This window comes from Panthera tigris, chromosome C1 (genome assembly GCF_018350195.1).
Source record: "Panthera tigris isolate Pti1 chromosome C1, P.tigris_Pti1_mat1.1, whole genome shotgun sequence".
Lineage (NCBI taxonomy): Eukaryota > Metazoa > Chordata > Mammalia > Carnivora > Felidae > Panthera > Panthera tigris.
The window spans coordinates 96,004,298-96,026,839 of NC_056667.1; the positions used below are offsets into that span (position 1 = coordinate 96,004,298).

General features: G+C 41.5%; 1 protein-coding gene across 3 annotated transcripts in view; it reads left to right on the forward strand.

Annotated features, from left to right (window-relative positions):
- The first annotated feature begins 16,142 nt into the window (after positions 1 to 16,142).
- MAGI3 (membrane associated guanylate kinase, WW and PDZ domain containing 3) overlaps positions 16,143 to 22,542 on the forward strand; it is a 245,345-nt gene continuing 238,945 nt past the window's right edge. For all 3 annotated transcript variants that reach the window (XM_042998222.1, XM_042998224.1, XM_042998223.1), the window contains exon 1: positions 16,143 to 16,541. In XM_042998222.1, coding sequence (XP_042854156.1) covers positions 16,226 to 16,541 — 316 coding nt within the window. In that variant the 5' untranslated portion in view covers positions 16,143 to 16,225. The remainder of the gene's footprint in view (positions 16,542 to 22,542) is intronic.

Genomic DNA, 22,542 nt, shown 5'->3' on the forward strand with positions numbered 1-22,542 from the left:
TTGTCTCCTTAGAACCGATGCTCCAGCTACACTGGACAGCCTACATTTCAGTCAAGACTGGAGTCTGTAGAGATGTCATAATTTGTAATCTGAATGAACACTCGAGACCTTTACAATGATGTATTTTGGGATTTCACAGTTTAGGACTCTTGATACAACCAGCAACTTGTCCCAGCACAGAACCTAATTTTTGTGAAAAGGCCAAGCTGTTATATAAGCATTTTGCCGAAATCCAGGAAAAGTAATCGAGAGCATGCAGTTCAGCCTGTAAGGGATGATTGAAAACTGAAAAAAGTTGGGAGAATGTGCCTCCACAGGTCATAATCCTCTGCAATACTTGTTTCTGCTGTGTGGTGATGGAAGGAGTGACAGCATGCCTCTTTTTTAGCTGAGTACAGGGAGCATGAGTTTCCCCAAAGGTCCTAGCATCCCACTCCTGTAGAATTAGAAGTTCTGGTCCCTTGAATAAGCTTGTCCTTCATTCAGCTATCCTGAGTTCACCGCATTCTACCTCTACAGCCATGAAAGGTAATAATTTTGGTAATCAAAAGTATAACCCCATTGTTTTTAACCATCAGCAATTATGCCAGTCAGTTATTTTGTATATTTTGTTTATTTTTTTTTTAATCACTGAGAAGATTCTTATGACAGGTGAACACTGTTTATTTTTACCAAATCTTCTAAAAACTAGCCTCCCCTCCCCCCCCCCCCCCGCCCCATTCTGGCTCACACATTACGGGTGGTCAAGACTAGGATCCAAATGAAAATCAAACTTGAAATTTCTTCCATTTTGTACCCCACATGTTTCCTAATACTTTAAATTAAAATACATGAACTTCTACAAAGATAAGTTGAAAAGTAGAATATTTGTCCCTCCATGTGCATTGTCGGATCAAAAAAGAGGGGTGGGCTGATAAGCTAAGAAAGCCCATCATGGTAAAATTCCCTTGTATTGTAGAGCCTTAGTCCGTAGAGGGGATGGAAAACTTGTTATCATATGTTTAATTGTTCAGTTAGGTAGGGATTAATCCAAAATAAGTATTTCAATTTATATTGTTGAAAACAGCTCAAGTGTATTACCCTGCGTTGCCAGGCAGTGGGTGATTTTTTAACTCATCCACATCTAAAATGTTATGAGCCTATGAATCTCTCTGATAACTATGGCTTTTTGGTGTCTCAATCTCACTACTCAGAATTGTTCTTAATGTAATGCATCCTTGCTGTAGTGATTATTAAGGGAATGGGTAAACACTCTCCGACTCAGGATATCCCAAACAACGGGTTAGTTTTTAAGGTCCTCAGAACCTATTGTTTTGTGTTTTACTCCCTCTTCTAGACAATTGTGGCGAGCATTTAGAACTAGCTGACAAGGCCAATAGATTCTGAGCTTTCTTTCACTTGTTTCTTAGATATTAAAAAAACAAATCAAATAAGTATGTATGTATCCAGTTTTCTCTCGTGCTCCAGTAAATCTTACAGGAGTTTTACCCAAATGAGCTTAAGCAAAAAGTTACTTTAAAATCTCCAAGCCTTCAAGTTTTTTTTTCCAGTTAGAGATATGATTGACACATAACATCCTATCAGTTTAAGGTGTATGATATATTCATTTGATACGAGTATGTAGCATGAAATCATTACCACAGTGAGTTTGGTTAACATTAATTAACTCACATAGTTACAAACTGTTTTCTCTTGTGATGAGAACTTTTAAGACCCACTCTCTTAGCAACTTTCACATTTAGAGTACAGTATTGTTAATTACAGTTGCCATGTTCTACGTTACATCCCTACAACATTCTTATCTTCTAACTGGAAGTTTGTACCTTTTACCTTCAACCATTTACCCCCTCACTGCCCCTGGCAACCACCAACCTGTTGTTTCTATGAGCTTGTTTTTTGTTTTTTTTTTTTAGATTCCATATATATCTGAGATCATATAGTATTTGTCTTTCTGTCTGAAAACCAGCCAATTTGACATTGAGACATTCAAAACGAAATTCTTAAGAATTTCTCAAGTCTTCCTGCCTGTTTTCCTCGGCTATTGTTCTATCCATATTCTGTAAAACCACTTAAATTTGCTTCAAAATAACTTCCTTTTGGTACACATTAACCTCCTGGATCAAGATCAACATGGGCTAGAAAACTTTCTGTAGAAAACCCCAGTCTAGAGGTCAGCTGAACCCTAAGTCTCTCCAAGAATGAACAGTGATGAAATTTCTCTCAATAGGTCTTATTCTAGTAATGTAAAAAAATTTTTTTCGGCTTCTAATTAAACTGCAATTAAACAGAAAACAAAGCTATTTGTTTTTTATTCAAAATCATTAGAGGCACAAAACTGGCACCTATACAGAATTGTTGAACTGTCCTAGTGGCTTCTAACCTGTCCATCTTTAGCTTCAGATAAGTAACATGTTAGTGTTGTATATACACATACATTGCATTATAGTTTTATGTATACAAATACATATAAAAGGCATATATAAAGGGCACATACACACACACACACACACATAGGTGTGTGTAATTTTCACCAACATTGATTCATTTTCACCTCCTCTAAAGATAGTGAGCATTAGGTAAGGTTTTAACTTCTTAAACCACAGAATTCCCTAGGCCAAGTATCTCATGCCCTAAGTAGTCTGGTTTTAAAAGATTAATCTGAGCTGAAAATACCGAACCTGTGCTTGGATGAGATTCCAGACCAGTAGAGTAGATTTGGGAGTTTTATTTATTCAGCATGCTCTGTAAGACACTGGGCTAGACCATGTGGGACATGCAGAAGGGCAGGCCTTGATTATTTTTCAACTGCCACCTTCTCTTCCTCCTTCCCCTCCCTGTAATCCTGCTCCTTTTTGCTCCACTTCCTCCTTTTCTTTGAATATAGTGTTTTTATTTTTGTCTTTTTTTCCAGTTAATACATGTGGAGTAGATGCCTGAACAGCCTAAACCCCTGTGCAGTCAAAAATCTGTATATAGCTTTTGCCTCCCCCAAAACTTAACTACTGATAGCCTACTGTTGACTAGATGCCTTGACCAATACCAGTTGTCTAATACATCTTCTGTATATTACATGTATTATATACTGTATTCTTACAAAAAAGTAAGCTAGAGAAAAAAATGTTAAGAAAATCATGCCCAAAGAATACAAAAATACTAATTTGAAGGGACATATACACCCTGATATTTAAAATTTTTTTTCAATGTTTATATTCTTGAGAGAGAGAGAGCATGAGTGGGAGAAGGGCAGAGAGGGAGACACAGTATCTGAAGCAGGCTCCAGGTTCTGAGCTGTCAGCACAGAGCCCGATGTGAGGCTTGAACTCGCCAACTGCGAGATCATGACCTGAGCCGAAGTCAGACGCTCAACCGACTGAGCCACCCTGGGGCCCCATATAGACCCCGATATTTATAGCAGCATTACAACAATAGCCAAATTATTGAAATGGCCCAAATGTCCAACTGATGAATGGATGAAGCTGTGTGTGTATGTGTATATATATATATCTGTATATATATCTGTTGAATGAATACATCATACACACACACACACAATGGAATGTTACTCAGCCATGAAAAAGAATAAAATCTTGCCATTTGCAATGATGTGGATGGAGCTAGAGTGTATTATGCTAAGGGAAATAAGTCCGAGAAAGACAAATATCATATGATTTCACTTATATGTGGAACTGAAGACACAAAACAAATGCTCATAGGGGAAAGAAAAAGAGAAGCAAACCAAGAAACAGACTCTGAACTATAGAGAACAAACTGAGGGTTCCCAGAAGGGAGGGGGTGAGGGCTGGGTTAAATAGGTAATGGGGGTTTAGGAGTGCACTTGTGGTGAACACAGGATGATGTATGGAAGTGCTGAATCATTATATTGTACACCTGAACTAATATTGCACTGTATGGTAACTAACTGGAATTTAAATAGAAACTTAAATTTGTAAGAGAAAATACACTTATAGCAGTTTACTGTATTTATCAAAATAAATCTGCATACAAGTGAATCTGCACAGTTGAAACCTGTATTGTTTGAGGCTCAAATGTACTTGGTAAAAATAATAATTCATAGTGCAAAGGGGTATTTAGTAGGAAGCAATTTCCCCTTTCAGTCTTCTAGTCACAATGCCCAGAGACAACTACAGCCACTAATTTCTTGGAGATTCTCCAGAGAACATAGCCATATATATGTGTTTGCAAATATCCACCACATCCCCTTCTTAAATCCAAATAAAAGCAAACACATCTGTACTTAAAAAAATCTACCTTGGGGTGCTTGGGTGGCTCAGTCAGTTGAGTGTTTGACTGCAGCTCGGGTCATGATCTGCCAGTTCATGAGTTTGAGCCCCGTGTCAGGCTCTGTGCTGACAGCTCAGAGCCTGGAGCCTGCTTCACATTCTGTGTGTGTGTCTCCCTCTCTGCCTCTCTGCCTCTTCCCCTCTCATGCTCTGTCTCTCTCTTTTTCAAAAATAAATAAAACATTAAAAAAATTATTTTTAAATATCTATATTAAGGATCTTCCCACATCAGCATACAAAGCTCTACCTCCTCCTGCACAGTATTCTGTTGAATGTATACATCATAATTCATTTAACCAGCCTCTATTCTAGGTATCTTCTCCAACATGCATCTGCAATATACTTGCTAGTACAGGAAGTCTGAAATTTCCTAATAGAGTAACTGCATTGAAAATTAAAAATTTTTGATGCTGGCCTATTACTCACCATGAGGTATACCAATTTTTAAAAATTTTTGAAAAATGTTTGTTCATTTTTGAGAGACAGAGAGAGAGAGAGAGAGAGAGAGAGAGAGAGAACAAGCAGGGGACAGGCAGAGAGAGAGGGAGACACCGAATTTGAAGTAGGCTCCAGGCTCTGAACTGTCAGCACAGAGCCTGACGTGGGGCTCGAACTCACAAGCCATGAGATCATGACCTGAGCTAAAGTTGGCTGCTTAACCAACTGAAACACGCAGGCACCCAAAAAGTTTGTTTATTTTGAGAGTGAGTCCGTGCATGGGGTGGGGGAGGGGTAGAGAGAGAGGGAAAGAGAGAATCCCAAGCAGGCTCCCTGCTATCAGTACAGAACCTGACATGGGGCTCGATCCCACAAACCATGAGTTTATGACCTGAGCCCAAATCAAGAGTTTGATGTTTAACTAACTGAGCCACCCAGGCACCCTTATCCTATTGGTGTCTTGATAAGAAAAGCCTTCCTCCTCCAATATTATAGAACAATTTTACCATTTTTATTCTAGTACTATTTGGATATTTTTATGTTTAAATATTTGATCATCTGAAATTTGTTGTCAAGTAAGGAATATCACAGGCATCAAGAATCAAATATTTTCAGATGGCCAGTCATTTGTTCTCTAACCATTTATTGAATAATCTATCATTTCCTCATAGATAGAAAGTGTTCATTTTTAAAAACTTATTTATTGATATGTAACTTAGTAAAGTGTATAATATTTTTTTAATATGAAATTTATCATCAAGTTGGTTTTCATACAACGCCCAGTGCTCATCCCAACAGGTGCCCTCCTCAATGCCTATCACCCACCCTCCCTCCATCCAACCCCCCATCAACCTCAGTTTATTCTCAGTTTTTAAGAGTCTCTTATGCTTTGGCTCTCTCCCTCTCTAACTTTTTTTTTTTTCCTTCCCCTCCCCCATGGTCTTCTGTTAAGTTTCTCAGGATCCACATAAATGTGAAAACATATGGTATCTGTCTTTCTCTGTATGTTTTATTTCACTTAGCATAACACTCTCCAGTTCCATCCATGTTGCTACAAAAGGCCATGTTTCATTCTTTCTCATTGCCAAGTAGTATTCCATTGTGTATATAAACCACAATTTCTTTATCCATTCATCAGTTGATGGACATTTAGGCTCTTTCCATAATTTGGCTATTGTTGACAGTGCTGCATAAACATTGGGGTACAAGTGCTCCTATGCATCAGCACTCCTGTATCCCTTGGGTAAATTCCTAGCAGTGCTATTGCTGGGTCATAAAGTATATAATCTTAAGTATACAGCTAGATTGATTTCTACATATGTTGACACCCTTTAAAGCACTACCCATATTAAGATATAGAACATTGCCGGGACCTTAGAAGGTCTTCTGTGTTGTCTTCAGTCAATGCTCTCTCAAAGGTAATCATAATTCTGACTTTAATTACCATATATTAGTTTGACCTATTATTGAAATTTGTATCAGTGGAATCTGTTAATACACATTTTTTGTCTAGCTTCTTTTGCTTCAAATTATGGCTGTGACATTCATCCATTTTGCTGTGTGCAGGTTAGTTTTATTCTTACATTACTGTGTAGTATTCTAAGAATATCCAAGACTTATGTAGCCATTCTAATCTTAATGGACATTTGGGTTGTTTCCAGTTTGGGGCTATTCTGAATAATTCTTGTATAGACTTTTTGGAGGACATAGGTACTCATTTCTGTTGGGTATATACCCAGGAGTAGAATCGACGGATCCTAGTGTATGCATTTACTAACTTAGTAGAAACAGTCAGTTTACCAAAGTGGTTGAACCAATTTACATTCTCATTGGCAGTGTGTGAGAATGTCCACAAGTCTACATGTTTTTGCTAATACTTAAGAGGGTCAGTCTTATCATCTTAATCATTCTGATGCAGTTGTAATAGAGACCACAATTTCTTAATTGGAATGTTTTGACATTTTGTTTCACTGTGAAAATGTCTTAAGATGATCACCATGGCAAAGGAAAGCTGGCTAGATATGGAGTAAGAATATCTGAGTTCAAGTGTTGACTCCCACCTATTGTGGAGAAACGTGTGGGGACTAGAGTAACCTTTCTGACTCACTAGTATATTGGGCATATGACCATAGCTGCCTCATAGGATTATGACAAAAATTGAACTATTTTAAAATTATCATGAAGATTAAATTATCTAGTAAAGTTAATATATCTGAAAGAACTTTGAAGGGAAAGCACTTGAACAGACCAGTCTTTATCGAGATCCTACTATAAGCTGGGTGCTATTCTAGGCACCAGGGGTAAATTAGTGAACAAAGCAAAGATTTCTGTCCTCCTGGGACTTACATTCAAAGGCAGAGACGGACAAAAAAATAATATACTGTATAATTATTATGTCTATAAGCAAGGGATAAATGCTGTGGACAAAGGATAGCAAAGATAGAACAGAGTAAGGAGGTTTAGGAGTTGAGGGGATGTTGCATTTAAAAAAAAATTTTTTTTAACATTTTATTTATTTTTGAGACAGAGAGAGACATAGCATGAACGGGGGAGGGGCAGAGAGAGAGGGAGACACAGAATCGGAAGCAGGCTCCAGGCTCTGAGCCATCAGCCCAGAGCCCGACGCGGGGCTCGAACTCACGGACCGCGAGATCGTCACCTGAGCTGAAGTCCGCGAGATCGTCACCTGAACTGAAGTCGGACGCTTAACCGACTGAGCCACCCAGGCGCCCCTGCATTTTTAGATAAGAAGGTAAACTAGAGTGCACTGAGAAGTGACATTGGAGCCAATGTCAAATGGAGGTGAGAGCATGAGCCACACAGATATCTGGTGGAAGAGAGCATTCTAGGCAGGGGGAGAGCTGAGGCAAGAGCATGTCTGGCATGTTGAGAGAATTGCAAGAAGGCCAGTGCAGCTGGAGTGGAGTCAAGTGGGCAGGTAGGGGGCACCGGGAAGAGATCATAGAGGTAACTAGATGATGGTGGGCCAGCTGGTCATTGTAGGAACAATGGCTTTTACTCTGAGTAAAACAGGGATACAACTGGTACTGAGCAAGGAGTGACATGATCCAATTTATTTTTTAAAGGATCACTGTGCATGTGTCTTACCAGCTCTGCTGCTACAACAAAATACACGATAACGCTAGACCGGTGGCTTAAATAACAGACATTAATGTTCTCGTGGTTCTAGGAGCTAGAAGTCTGAGATCCGGGTGCCAGCATGGTCGGGTTTTGGTGAGGGTTCTCTTCTCTCTTCCTGGCTTGCAGGCTGTCTCCTTCTTGCTGTGGGGAAGCAAAGGGGAGATCTCTCTTCTCAAGAGGCCATCAATCATACTGAAGTAGGACGGGGCTCACACTTGTGACCTTACTTAACCTTAATTCCCTCCTTTATAGGTTCTATATCCATATACGGATGGGGGGGGTAGGGTATCAACATACAAATTCGGGGTGGGGGGGGATACAATTGAATCCACAGTAGTTTGCAATTTGAAAGTTTTAATCTCCACATTCTCAAACACCACCAAGTTGAAAAGATTTCCTTGAAAAATTAACCACATCATGATTTGTATTCATGGTTCTGAAGGTTTGTTGTTGATGTAACCATTTACTCTCTTTGTCCTATTTATGCCTATCAAACTGTGAATGGACAGGATTCATTTATGTTTATTTCCTTGCAATATAACTGTCACATAACATTAGTTGCAGGTGTACAACATGATTTGATATTTACATGTATTGCAAAATGATCACCACAATAAGTAAGTATAGTTAACATCCAGCACCACACACAGTTACAATCTTCTTTCCTTGTGATGAAAACTTTCAGGAGGTGTTATATGTTTAAATGTGCCAAGATTAACTTTAGGTTCTAAAGCACAGAAGCACCTCCTTGGAACCCTTTTTATCTAGAATGTTGCCCTGCTTCTGCAATAAAATCCAGCTCCTTCTCTCCTTCACTCGAAATCCAACAAGGTCACTCTCCATTTTTGAATGGAAAATACAGACTTTATTTAGATATCCCTGTTAAGGATAAGCAAAGTCCACAGCACCCAGACTTTGAATGGGGTGTGTTTATTTTAAGCTTATGTGGTGTGTTTCCAATCATTTTTACTGTGAAATTTGCGAGTGTGCGTTTGGAAACACTTCACCTAAGTTTAGCCAAGTAAATGAGCATTTTCCTTCTGTTGAAGAAAGGCAGTTTCACATCATGCTTTCTTTGTGTTGGAATCCATGAAAGGACTGTTTATTTGCTTCCAGTCTGCAATGAGAAGACCCAGGGGCTTGAAGTTTTCTAGCTGGTCAATGAAACTAACGATTTTATACGGTAGTAAAACTCTTTTAAAACAAAGTTTGTGAGTTCCTTTATTAGTCAAGAAACAAATTCTACTTCTTATAACAACACATCCTGTAGATTAAAAGAACAGTACATCGTTTCACAAACTTCAAGGTCAGCATATACTTTGAGTGGATGTTACTTTAAGAGTTCAAAGAAAAACCTTGAAATTAGCATTCCACCTCTCTGGGCATGCTATTCAATAAATACCAATAAATACGACAAAAGAAAGAACCTGTATACATCTAAACTTAATTAAGTATTTTCCCCACTTTTTATTTTGTAAGTTCCTCCCTCTTATCTTCCTGTGAAGGGACATTTCAACAACGCAATTACATTCCACACAGCTTCTTATTAAATACAATTGTAACATATTGCTTTAACTATGATCAGCCTAGGAAATTAAAACTATAACTTCTGATTTCCACAGTACATTCGATAAATTTTCATCTTCGTTGTTTCTACCCTGGTCCATGCCATCAGGTTTTCTCAGTGGGCTCCTGTACCAGATTTCTGTCTGGCTTCTCAAATTCTATCGTCACCCTCCTCCTTCTCTATGGAGCAATCCGAACTATCCATCTAAAATGTAAATCAGATTCTGCCACTCCTCTCCTAAAAACTTCACATCGCCTCAGGTCTCACTGTTGGCCTGGAATGTTCAGGTCTCCAGTTGTCACTTGGCTCCCTCTTCCTTGTCAGTCAAGTCTCAGCTAAACTGTCACCTTCTCAAGCAGACTTTCTCCACAACTTCTGATGTAGCCTGTGTCTTCTCCTAAATAGCCATTGTTTGATTCTGATTCACCTTCTATTTTAATTACAGTACCATTACTACTAGAAGTTATCTTGATCACTTACTTGCTTTGGGTTTACTGTTGACGGGGTTCAAGATGTGATACCCTAAAATATGGCAGCTTGGCATACTGAATAGCTTAAACTGAAGCAGTTTGAGAAAATAGGAGAAGCAGGCAGGTCTCTCTGACCTTCTCCCTGCCCTTCTTCTCTGAAGTGGGTCATAAGACCTTCATAGGAGAGGTGCCCTCTCCAGACCTGGAGGAAAAAAAGGAGCCTCTGTATATCCAAGATGGAGGGATAGAATCTGAGCAAACAGGCTTTGCTAAGTTTCCCGGGTTTACTACTCTCAGCTCATATTCTTTGCCCTATCACATCTTTCCCTGACTTTCTTTCTTTCTTTATTTTTTTTTAACGTTTATTTATTTTTGAGACAGAGACAGAGCATGAACAGGGGAGGGGCAGAGAGAGAGGGAGACACAGAATCTGAAACAGGCTCCAGGCTCTGAGCTGTCAGCACAGAGCCCGACGCGGGGCTCGAACTCACGGACCATGAGATCATGACCTGAGCCAAAAGTCGGACGCTTAACCGACCAAGCCACCCAGGCGCCCCTCTTTCCCTGACTTCAATTCTTCATGAATAGCCTCAAAACCACGGAGGTTTAATCATTTATTCTGATCTTTATTTCCTTACAGAGTCTCCTGTGTCACATCAAACTTGTATTAAATAAATTTGTATGCTTTTCTTCTGTTAATGTGTCTTTGTTAGATGGAGTTTCAGACCCAGCCAGAGACCCTAACAGGGTGGAAGAAAACCTCTTCCTCCCCTACACTGTCATCTTCCCCAGGAAACAAGCGACCTTGTAGGTTTCTTCATTGCTGTAAACCAACACCTAAAAAACAATGCCTGTTTATAATGGGTACTTTGTTTTTTTGAATGAATGTGTGCTAACTATACTAAAGAACAGAGTACGCAGACCAATGAGGAATACACAAATGAATCAGAGAGACCCTGCTCTCAAGAATCTTGGGGTCTACTGGGAAAGAAAACAGAAATAACATGCTATTAGTTCTGGAGAAGCAAGAGCTGACATCCAGCTGTAGGAAACCAAAGCTGGCCTTGAGTAGGAGATTGTATTTTAGCTGAAAGCTGAAAGATAGGTATTTTGGTATTTTCTATTTTATTCAATGTTCTCTTTGTCCTGCTTTGTTAGACGAACTTGACATCTGACTGCTTAACTAACCCCTCTTTCAAAGCATGTTGGCACTGCCCTTGGGTTTGAATGTTCCTATTGTTCTGTGAGTTTGCACTGGATTCATTTGGTCATTTGCAGGTAAGTGCACCCATGGGCAAAAATGCACATTAATTCATGAAATGTAGTAAGTAATACATATTTCAGACAATAAATTAGTTTGTTTAACTGAAATAAAATCTTCCATGTTACTGCTTTTGTAATTGAGCATATTTTAGCATTAGCATACAAATTAGCCCATAGACCTAGGCAAATAAAAATGCTAATAAAATGTAAAGATACAATAGAACATTAATACTGAATTTGGTTAGGCTGTTAATGTTAGACTACATTACATATATCCTTTCCATAATACAGTAAATATGGACATTTTCTAAGCCAGTGAAAGATTTTGTTGATCAGAATTTTTAAAATTCAAGATAATTTTTACTATCATCTGTGGGAAGAAAAACAGGATGAATGTTCTTATATTCTGCATAGAAGGCAAATATTTGTTTTATCCGCGTACTCCACTTCTCCCTCACCCTCTGCCACCAGGATACTTGAGAATGGCTTCATCTAAATAATGACTTGACTTACGATTACTAGAGATTCAAGTTTTCATGAAAGAAACAAGTGAGCGTACAAAAATAAATGAAACCGAACATTTCTCCCTATACTTGCCTTGCTTTGGCACAAAGCCAGGCACAAGTCCATGGACACTGTTCACATGGACGCCGATGTGAGTGATGGCCCTGAAACTGTAGGCACACGAACTGTGCCACCATACGAGACACCTCTGATTGTACAAGGGAGAAAGTAAGCGTGGGTCATTTCAGAAAAATTGGGAATTTATACCTGCCATCCTGAAATTTTCTAAGCAGAAGGGTCTATTTAATTCTCATTAAGAACACTCTGCACGATAGTATTCAACGAAACAAATTCCCCACCTTGTCCGAAAAAAACATATCTTTGAAGCAAATCAGTACAGTCTATTTGTGGAGGACACTGTGGATTGTTTACCTAAATGCCGATCTTCCCCCCTTCATATTTGTTAAGAGATGCTCCCCCCACCCCTGAGTTTTGTTAAGATACTGTGCAGGCATGCAGTTTCTAAGATGCTGGCTGTCTTCTTGGGTGTTCCATTATTCTTTGCACCGTTGGTTTAGGAAAGGGCATTTGGACAATGTCGCCCAATGAGCTGAAGGGAAAGTCTTCCTGGGAGCCTTTAGGGAGAGGTTTCCTTGGTCCCCAAAAAATAAAGAAATGGGGAAAGGAGAAACCCATGTCCCTCTTTTCAGTTTTTAGCATTGTGATACTTGTGTTACTTGGTGCCTCTCCAGCCATCTTGGGACCTAACGCATGGGGTATGCATCTTGAAATGTATCTGTGTTTATCTTATGGATGGTTAGAAGTAGCTCAAAGAAACCTTGGAGATTATCAAATTCAACTGTATCCTTTATTTTCTGTTAAGCCGGTTTCCATATTACTTGGCTTATTAATATTCCCCATGGAAATCATAACTATTAGGCCAACTGTTAGGTTTTGGAAACAGTAATGAACATAGGTACAATTTGATTATTTGGTTAGGTGCCATTTTACAGAGAGACGCTTGGAACGTGACTCTTTCAATTGTGTGGTAATTTCCAAAGTAGTATCCTACCAGAATGAATTCATTGGAGTGGGCAGCTTACTTCTAGAATATTTAAAAAGCAGAAGCTAGGCTTACTAAGATGGGTGAATTTAACACTTAAAAAATTCCAGAGGTGACGAACAATGCTCTTAGCCTTGTCACAAATATAACTATTTAGCTATGAATGTTGGCTTTTATGCTAGACCATATGTTAAGTGCTTCCTTGACTCAAACAGCTCCATTCAGTTCTCACAACCACTCAGGTGAGCACCGTTATCATACCCCTTTCCTGGATGAGGAAATGGAGTTTAGGTAAGGTTAAATAGTTGAATAGCTTACTTGAGATCACAGAGCCAGGAAGTAGAAACACTGGGATTTGCAGTCTGACTCTAGACCTCAAGCTCCTAACATTGCAGTTTTCTGCCCAAGAGTCAAGATAATTTATTATCGATTGAGGAATGTGGCAGGCACCATTGGGTGCCTACTTGATACCTATTCTTTCTCCTCTGTTTGGGGTGACTTATGATCAATTTAATGAACTGTGGCAATCCCATTTTCTTTTTGCCACTGATCTATGGTAGGCATGTGACCATTTTCTAGCCAATAAGAGAGATTCCAGTGGGTGGGGGTGGGGGCAGGTAGTCTGGGAAGGAGTTTTCTCCTTCATAAAAATGGGAACAGCACTGCTTTTCCTTCCCTTCCGGCTCATACAATGACCTCTGAGGGTGTGCCATCTGGAGCTGTGGCAGCCACATTGCAATCAAGAGGTGACAAGCCCGGAGATAGAAGCCAAAAAGCATATAGTGGTAGAGACCAGGCACAAAAAGAACTTGGGTCCTTAGTGACATGATTGTGCTGCTGAACTAATGCTATTTAACCTCTGAACTTTGTGTTGAAGATATAATAAATGACCTCACGTCAAGCTGTTAGATACTTTGTTTCTGGCCAATAGTATCCTAATGGACACAGTCTGGGCAGGAAAAGACGTTTTCTTGGAGGTGATGTGAAAGCAGATGATGTGGAGATTATCAAGATTTCATCCAGGGATCTGTTACTGTAGGTAATGATTCAGAAAAAAATACTCCAGCTTTGTCTCAGATCTGGATAAATCTGAGCAATCCACGTATCTGTGCTGGATATTTTCCCCCTTTTCTCTACAGATGCGTGGTTTCCTCTTTGTGTGAGATGGACTGCATCAAAGGACTTTTTTGCCCTCAGGCTTCTGGGCTTCTGGTTGGATTTGGCCACTGGGATGTACCAGCAGGAGACTGGGAGAGAGAGGTGAGTGAGCTATAAATCCCCCAGCTTCCTCTTTGGGTTTTTACTTAGGCTCACTGCATCCCTTGACTGAAGGTCACAGGCTCCTGTCTGGCTGCCCTTTTTGTGCTGAATTTTGGTTCCTTCCCCTTGCTTCTACAGATCTATCAGCTTGCAGTCCCAGGGTTCCACACTTCCCTGTGGCTCCCCACACCCTGCCTACCCTTTGTAAAGAACCATTTGTTTCCTGCTAGGCTCTGACCGATACAATGGTGTGAACAAAATCACTGCAGTTGTTGAAACTTCGTCTAGTCTATCTGACACGTGAGATTCTGTGGAGTTATTCATAGTGTAAATAAGGGCTTTCCTCAACCATTAAAGGGAGATAGGAGACTACATAGTGTGGAGCCACATTGAAAAAGTAAAAGTATCCTAGCTCAGAGAAAACTCTCTACTTTGATGAAAAAAAAATTAAAGAAGGCTACCTGGAAGAGATGTTATTTGGGCTGAGGATGAAAAGGATTTCTAAAAGACAAAACGAGTGGGGAGAGTGTAAGGCAAGTGAGGGAAGAGAGAAAGCTCAAGAGTTCTTGAAAAATTAGCGCTGGGGAGGACCTAAGATGTTCTTTATTTAATGTTAGTTCTCCTTCCACCTCCTTACAGATGAATAAACTTGACGCTGAGATTTGGCCAGGGTCAAACAGCAAGGAAATAGCATGCAGGATTCCAATGCAACGCTGTTAGTTCTAATCCCACTTTCTACCTCCACATCACCCTACTTCATCTCGGGCAATCTCTCTCATTAGCCTATGACCTCCTTGAGAGCAGGGCCTGTTTTCTTCATCCTTGCACCCCAGTACCTAGCATAATTTCTGACATAAAGTCAACATCACCAGCTACAAACAGTAAGCACCCACCTTCTGTGAGGCACTATGCAGATGTTTTACATGCGCCTCATGTAATCTTCACAATAATTTGGAGTGGTATAATTGTCTCCACTTTTCAGCCAAAGATGCAGCGGCTCAGAGAGGGTGTCTAATTTGCCCGATGCCACACAGCAGTGTCTAGGACTCTATTTTACTTTCCATCATGGGCGTCCAATAAGATTTGTTGAATGAGTGAGTGAACGAACAAGAAACATCCACTGAGCGCAAGTGATCGGTTGTGACCACCCTGGAGCCCCCGCCACTTCGGGCAGCGGACTCTGCTCTCTGTCTCTCCAGTAAAGTACACCCTCTCTTGGAAGTGCTCCCGAGCTCCACCCCCAACTCCGCCCCGCTCTCCAGCCACGCCTCCACCTCGGAGTTCTTTCCGCTCTTCCCAACCGAGTTTTCGCTTGGCACCAGCCGACGCACGGAGAGGGCCTCTCTCGGCCCTGCGATGTGTTGCGGGTTCCATTCCCCTGCCCCTCCCTTCGCCCTCCCTCACTCTCCAAACTTCTTTTTTCCACCCTCTTCAAACTTCACTCATCCGAGTGCCCGCCTCCTTCACTCCCACTAACCAATCGGTGGTCCTCACTCTCGCCGAGGGTCCGCCCCCTGCCCGCTGGGGGCCAATCCCCGGCGAGGGAGTCGAGGGCCGGGGCTCGTTCCCAAGCGCCCGGCCTGTGACGGCAGCGCGCCGGGCGCCGCGCGGCAGAGGGGGGCGGGGCTCTGGATGAGGGATGGGCGAGGGCGGGGGGAAGGGAAGAGGGAGGCGGAGGAGGTTGCGGCGGGTTTGAAAGCGGCAGTTTCCTGGCAGCTTGGGCAGGCGTTGGTCTCCGCGCTCCAGCTCCGCAGCGGCCACGATCGATCCTGCGACGGGTCTACGCGCGCTTCTGCGCGCCCCCGACGGATTTTTCCCGTTCCGGCTCTTCCCCCTTCACCTCCCCGCCCCCCTGCTCCTGCCTTTCCCGCCGCTCCGCCGCGGAGCCCGGGGGCCAGCCGGCGGCCGTGACCCCGCCCGAAACCCCTCTGGAGCCGCCTGGGGACAGTTCCCCTCTCCTTTCTTCAGCCTCGCCCGGGGTGGCCCTCGCGCAGCCCGACAGCTCCGGGGAGCGCAGCCGGGAGGGGCGTCCAAGGGGCGTCTCGGGGCTGGGAGCAGCCCGGCCCCAGCGGGCTGCGGTCGGGGGGGTGGGGGCGCCGGAGCGGCGAGGCCCCCTCGCCGGGCTGCACGGGCCGCCGGGCCCCCAGGCTGAGAGGGGGCCGGAGCGGCGCCCCCGCCGCCCGCGCGGGGTCTCCCCCATGGTGCAGCGGGGTTCGGGATGTCGAAGACGCTGAAGAAGAAGAAGCACTGGCTCAGCAAGGTGCAGGAGTGCGCGGTGTCCTGGGCCGGGCCCCCGGGCGACTTGGGCGCGGAGATCCGGGGCGGCGCGGAGCGCGGCGAGTTCCCCTACCTGGGGCGGCTCCGGGAGGAGCCCGGCGGGGGCACCTGCTGCGTCGTCTCGGGCAAGGCGCCCAGCCCCGGGGATGTGCTGCTGGAGGTGAACGGGACGCCTGTCAGCGGGCTCACCAACCGGGACACCCTGGCTGTCATCCGCCACTTCCGAGAGCCCATCCGTCTCAAGACTGTGAAGCCAGGTACGCCGGCCCTGCCTTTTCTGTTGCGGGGTCTAGGGGGGAAGTCGGGGTGGGCGTCCTGGGAGCGGCAGCCACTCCCCACCGCTTATCGCCCTGGGGAATCTTAGACTCCGTGGTTGCTCCGGACTCGCTGGCGAGGGGGAGGGGCGGCGATGGTGATTCCCGTTTTGCCGATGGGAAAACTGAGCTCTGGCTTGGCCAGGCTGCTCTGCAAGCTGTCATAGATTTGCAACCAGAAGCAGTTTGGGTTTTCTAAACCTGTAGCCCCGTCTCCTACCGAGAGTTTTTGACTAGAGGGGAAACCAGCCTTTTCCGTTCTCCTTTGTGAAGAAGGTCCTCCTGATTGTAGCATGTTCTTTGGAACAGTCTTACGCGTTTTCTAATAGGGAAAGAGGCTTTCTACTACTGAGGCACTTGGTGCCGGCGTTACTACCTAGTGTACCTAGGAGGGCTCAGCTGCTTCAGTGTTTCTTCTGCACTAGCAACACCTTGGAGCTGACAGCCTAACTCACTCGGTCCAGGTGGTTTCAGGTGTCTGGGTATCGATGCAGTACAGAATGTGGTATGTGGCCCAGCAGTGTGTTCTTGCGGGGAGCTGTTGAATAGTCTGGGTTTCTAAAGAAGACCTAGGTGCCTCTTTCGAGTCACATCTCTTGTAAATCTTTGATTTTACACCGATTTTGTTGACGTGGTGGGTGAGATGGACCCCTGTTGCCCTGGTGTGTTTCATGCGAGTAAAATCTGCTGCCAAGCACATTACGTTTAGGTTTCAAAGCATTGATCAGACTGCGTACAGTGAAACCCGATAGGATGCAATAGCCCTTCTGTATTTGTTATTCACGGCATTGTTCCTTTCGGCATTGGTTAGAACGTGGTTCTGTTTTCTGAGATGCTTGCGGGAGAGAGAGAATTATGATCACAACGTTGTTAGAAATCAAACTAGTTTTGCTGAGCGTGCCCCACTGAATATATAGTGCATCAGAATATAATGGGCTGTTTAATTGTGACTTGGGCTAGAGGAATCAGTCCATCCCTTGACTGCAAAATGCTAGAAAATTCGGGAGAAATTTTTAACATGTTCTCTCCCTCTCCCATTGTTTTTTCTTTCTCAGCAGCTCACTTTGGAAATCTCTCTTTCATAGTCCTGGGGCTTAATGGGAGCTGATGGTTTGTGGTGCAGTAGACATATGTGAGTATTGTGGGTGTATACACACATACACACACACACACTCACAAGTCCCTGTAATCTTAAATGAAGATTTTCTTCATGTGATCTACCTCATCATGTTCATTTAAAGCTTATGGTTTATGTAAGGTTTTCTTTTTTATTGTTAATTTGAATAATTTTGGCAGACTTGAAACATCTTCTGTATAGTTTTGCAAATTCAGAAATTCTTAACTCAAACTTTTAGTCATACGTCAAAAGGGGAGGGAAGGTTTTGGGGGCTGTAATGGCTGTAATCTAGGGAGTCGAGCACTGTCTGTAATATGCAAAATACTATATAACACATATTTACTAATCTAGATGTCATTTAGTTCAAATCCCATGAGTCAGGGAATAATGAGAACATCTGCATCATTGCCTTGTGTTTTGTTTTGATTAGTTGGGGCACGAATGAGAGTATAACTGTTATTTTCAAAAATAGTTTAAGATTTAATGGGAGGAAGTTGATGTATCCTCAAATTACTGTGATTCTTTTGTAGACTGGGAGTATTGGTTTGGTCTGCATGCTATATATTTTCTCAACGTTTATATCAAATTTGAGAAAACAAATCAGAATTTAGAGTGTATTCAGTAATACGGATTAGCTGTGTTGGATGAACATCATATGCCCCAGAGCGTAGTTGACAGTTTTACAGTAATAAAATTCTGCCCTCTTGACAACCTCAGGCACTGTCCTACTTCAAATGTTTGGCCAAAAAAGGGGAATAATTTATATTCATGGGTTGAGCATATTTTCTGATCATTAATTATAAAGGTTCTGAACACTACATTTATTTTTTTAAAGATCTGCTCTGCTTCAGTAATTTCTAAAGGATACCACTGTGTGTCATCTGAGTTATTCTTGTTTCTAAGCAAGTTGTAATTTAAAGATTTTAATTTCTCCAAGAATAGTATCCTTAGGTTTCCAATGGGCTCATGTTAAGCATTAGATTAAATGGTTTTCTTGAATGGCTATGCTAAAACAACATTTGTCATAAATAGCAAGATTTTTGCAGGTTAAGTACAAGATTTCAAAATTAAATTAAAGAAATTAAAGAGCCAAAAGAGGTAATTCTTAGAACCTGGGGTGTGATTAAAACCAGAATAAATACCATCTCCAATGGAGACAAAAATTTTATATTGTTAGGATTAAATTTGAAAAGTATGAAAATACGAAGTGAGGACATTTAAGAAGGACCTTGCTCTGCACGGTTTTTTTTTTTCCCATTTTATTTAAACTCTGAGAGAGAAATGGATTTTCCAATTTAATAAGGAATTGTAAAGTGTACTTAGCACTGTCTCTTGTCTTACAGAACTGTATTCATAACATACCATTTAGAAAGTAGCACAGTACAAGAATAAACTTAACCATTTTTGTGAGATGTAATATTGGTGGGGGATGATCTCACGTTCATTGTCTTCTGACAAAGTCCATGGCAAAAGGATGTGTATGGATCCTTCCGTGTGTGTGTGTGTGTGTGTGTGTGTGTGTGTGTGTGTGTGTGTGTCTACTACATGCTAAGGGGAGCCCAGCCAGAGCCAGCACCAACGCCCGGGTGACTTGAGGTTCTTTCTAGCAGTGACCGTCTTTAGCTTTGATTTGGGGCTTACTTTTTTTTTACTTGCAAATTCCATTAAAGATTATAATAAAATAAACTCTTTAAATATGCTTCCTAATCCTAGGCATTTCTTGAAAGAATTAGGGAATTTCTTATTGGAATCTTACTCGTATTTAGTATTCACATAGTTCTTAGTGGTGAGTACGTTTCTGCTTCTAAGATAGTCTTTAGTTTCACCCATTCCTTGGCCCAGCTGGTCACCTGTTTCTTAATTACAGCCCTGTCTTTTTTTTTTTTTTTTTCTTTTTTCCTCTGCAAAGAGAGAAGTTTTCACTTGAATTTGAACTTTGTAGTTTCACAGTAGTAAAGGAAGTTGAACTTTAGACCTATGATGAAATTGTTTCATGATCTAGTCCTGTAAGCAGGATTAGTTTCTTTGAATTTATTTCAGAGCATATTTTTAAGCAATTTCTATTCTGATTAACGATAGAAGTAGTTAATTTGGTTCTCAATTTCTCCAGACTGTGAATGTACAGATTTTGTGGAATATTCACTTCTTCATATACATTTAAACACCTATTTCAGTGGTTGCGGATTATGTGGCTTTTATTTCAGAGATTAAGGATTGATGTAATAAGTACATGAAATCCTTGTCTACTGCATTATTATGCACACTCTGCTTTCAACTACCTTATGTCTGTTACTGTATCTAGAGAAGAAAATCATGAGGATCAATGTTATTGTTTAAACAAACACTAATTTGAAACATCTTGTTTAATGCCAGTTAATCACAGGTAAAAGTCTTTGCCATTGACTCTTTGAGTGTCTGATTTATAGGGGAATTTTGTTAAAATGAGCACATTCCTAGAAATACATTCCCCATTGGTGGGGACACACTACTAGAAGCTTTTAAGTAAGGATGTGTGTGCTATGCCAGTCATCAATCACCCTACCTCCCTTTCTTTTCACTTTTGGATCTTTTTGGTTTTTTGGTTTAGAGGGGATTTTGGGCTTGTGAGTTTTGTTTGGGTGGTTGTCCTATTTGAAGAAGGGGAGAGTGAGAGAAGTTAGAGTTTAATTGCTAGCCTCCTAGGTTTCCAATACAAAAAAAAAATTTTTTTAACAACAGAAACTAGGGAACATAGCATTAAAATTTTGATAAACCTTAAATTGGAAACTTTCCTGTTTTCTCAAATTTTGGTAGCAATTTTTTTGGGTCTAAAATTGGTCACAAGTAATTGAAGTAACTTCAGGTTCTGGACTCTTCATTGACACCTTTGATTCATGTGAATAATGGGCTTTTGCCATAGGCGCAGAAGAAACACTTAATATTTGGCCCCTTTCAGTTTTCAGATCATTTTTATTTCATTCAGCTTAATGCTAAAACTGATTTTTGTAGAACGGAACTGTGTTCCTGGGGAATAGAAATTGTTTTTCCTCTGAGATCCTGGGATGTGTTTTATAAAACCTCTTAATATAAGAGACAAATTTCAGTGTGTGTGTGTGTGTGTGTGTGTGTGTGTGTGTGTGTGTCCTGGTCTCTAATTTATGTAAGTTGATGATAAATCTGCATTTGCTCTAGTATCTGACTTACAAAGTCAGTGCATACCCTTCTCAGGTGAATAGTTTCATATAATATCTTTACTATATAACCCCTAAGTGCTTTATAAATTTTGTGAGCGCTTAGGGGTTTGGGGAGTATGTTGTAGGAGAATTTCATTTTTATGAGCCACTTCAGTATTTGGTACCAATTTCAAACTCTGCCAGTTTCCACGTCAATTTTCAGTTGTTTGTAATTTGATAAAGGATACGTGTTTTGGTATGGAAGACTAGAATGGTGACTCCTTTAATTAATTAGTCAGTTTTGGTTCTCTTCTGAACTTTCAAGCAATAATTTCCTTGTAATACTGCATTTTGGCATAGAGGGGAAAAAATGCCCTTTATTTAAAACTGCTCCTGAGGGTAAAGTTTTCAGTGGCTCGGCGGCTAGTGTTGTGAGAGACGTGTTTGTGGGGAAGAGTTGCTCTTTTTTTCCTTGAACAAATACTATTCAGAATGTTTCCCTGGAAAGGTGCTTATTTTACTTTATAAAGAGAAAACAAAAGATCAATTACTGGCACACATTCATTCCCTCAACAGACATTACCCCACGTGAACCAGGGCTGGTGATATAAAAATATGAAATATAAAAGTGAATCAGAAATGGCCTCTGTCTTCCGAGAAGCTCACACTTTTATGGGAGCTTAAGATTTCACTGGTAAGGACTCTCTGTAGTAAGGGTTTTCCCTTTTCCACTTTTCCCCTAGTACCTAAATAAAACTCTTTAGGTAAGTTTGAGTATGAATTTTGGTGGAAGCTACACTAATGGGTTGCCAAGCACACTTCTAAAAAGTGGTGCAGGTTTATATGTTAGAATTTGGGCTCTCAAGTCATTCCAAAAAGAGGGAAATAAAATATAGACACAATTACCTTTCGAAAAGCCCTTAGTTAAATTGCTTCCAAAATATACTGTATCTATGTTTTATTTACAGCATATTTTATACATTGTATTGTGCCATTTGTAGGATAGGTACTATATGTCTTGTTTCCACTTACACTGAAACCAGTTGCTGTGTTTTGGTTGAGCACCAGATGAAATAGTTTGCTCGCATTCAAGAGTTGTTTTGTTGTGTTGTGTTTCTTTTTTTTTTTTTTTTAACGTTTATTTATTTTTGAGACAGAGAGAGACAGAGCATGAACAGGGGAGGGGCAGAGAGAGAGGGAGACACAGAATTGGAAGCAGGTTCCAGGCTCTGAGCCATCAGCCCAGAGCCTGACGCGGGGCTCGAACTCACAGACCGTGAGATCATGACCTGAGCTGAAGTCGGACGCTTAACTGACTGAGCCACCCAGGCGCCCCTGTTGTGTTGTGTTTCTTTAAATAAAACCTATTTCTGGCACGCCTGGGTGGCTCAGTTGGTTAAGCATCTGACTTCAGCTCAGGTCATGCATGATCTCACAGTTTGTGAGTTCTAGCCCGCATATGGTTCTGTGCTGACAGCTCAGAGCCTGGAGCCTGCTTCGGATTCTGTCTCCCTCTCTCTCTTCTCTTCCTCTGCTCATGCTCTGCCTCTGTCTCTCTCTCCTTCAAAAATAAATAAACAGTAAAAAAAAAATTAAAAATAACAACACCTATTTCTTAATTTTAAGAAATTATCCCCATCTGGGTGTGCATAGTGAATTTGTAGGAGTTAAATGT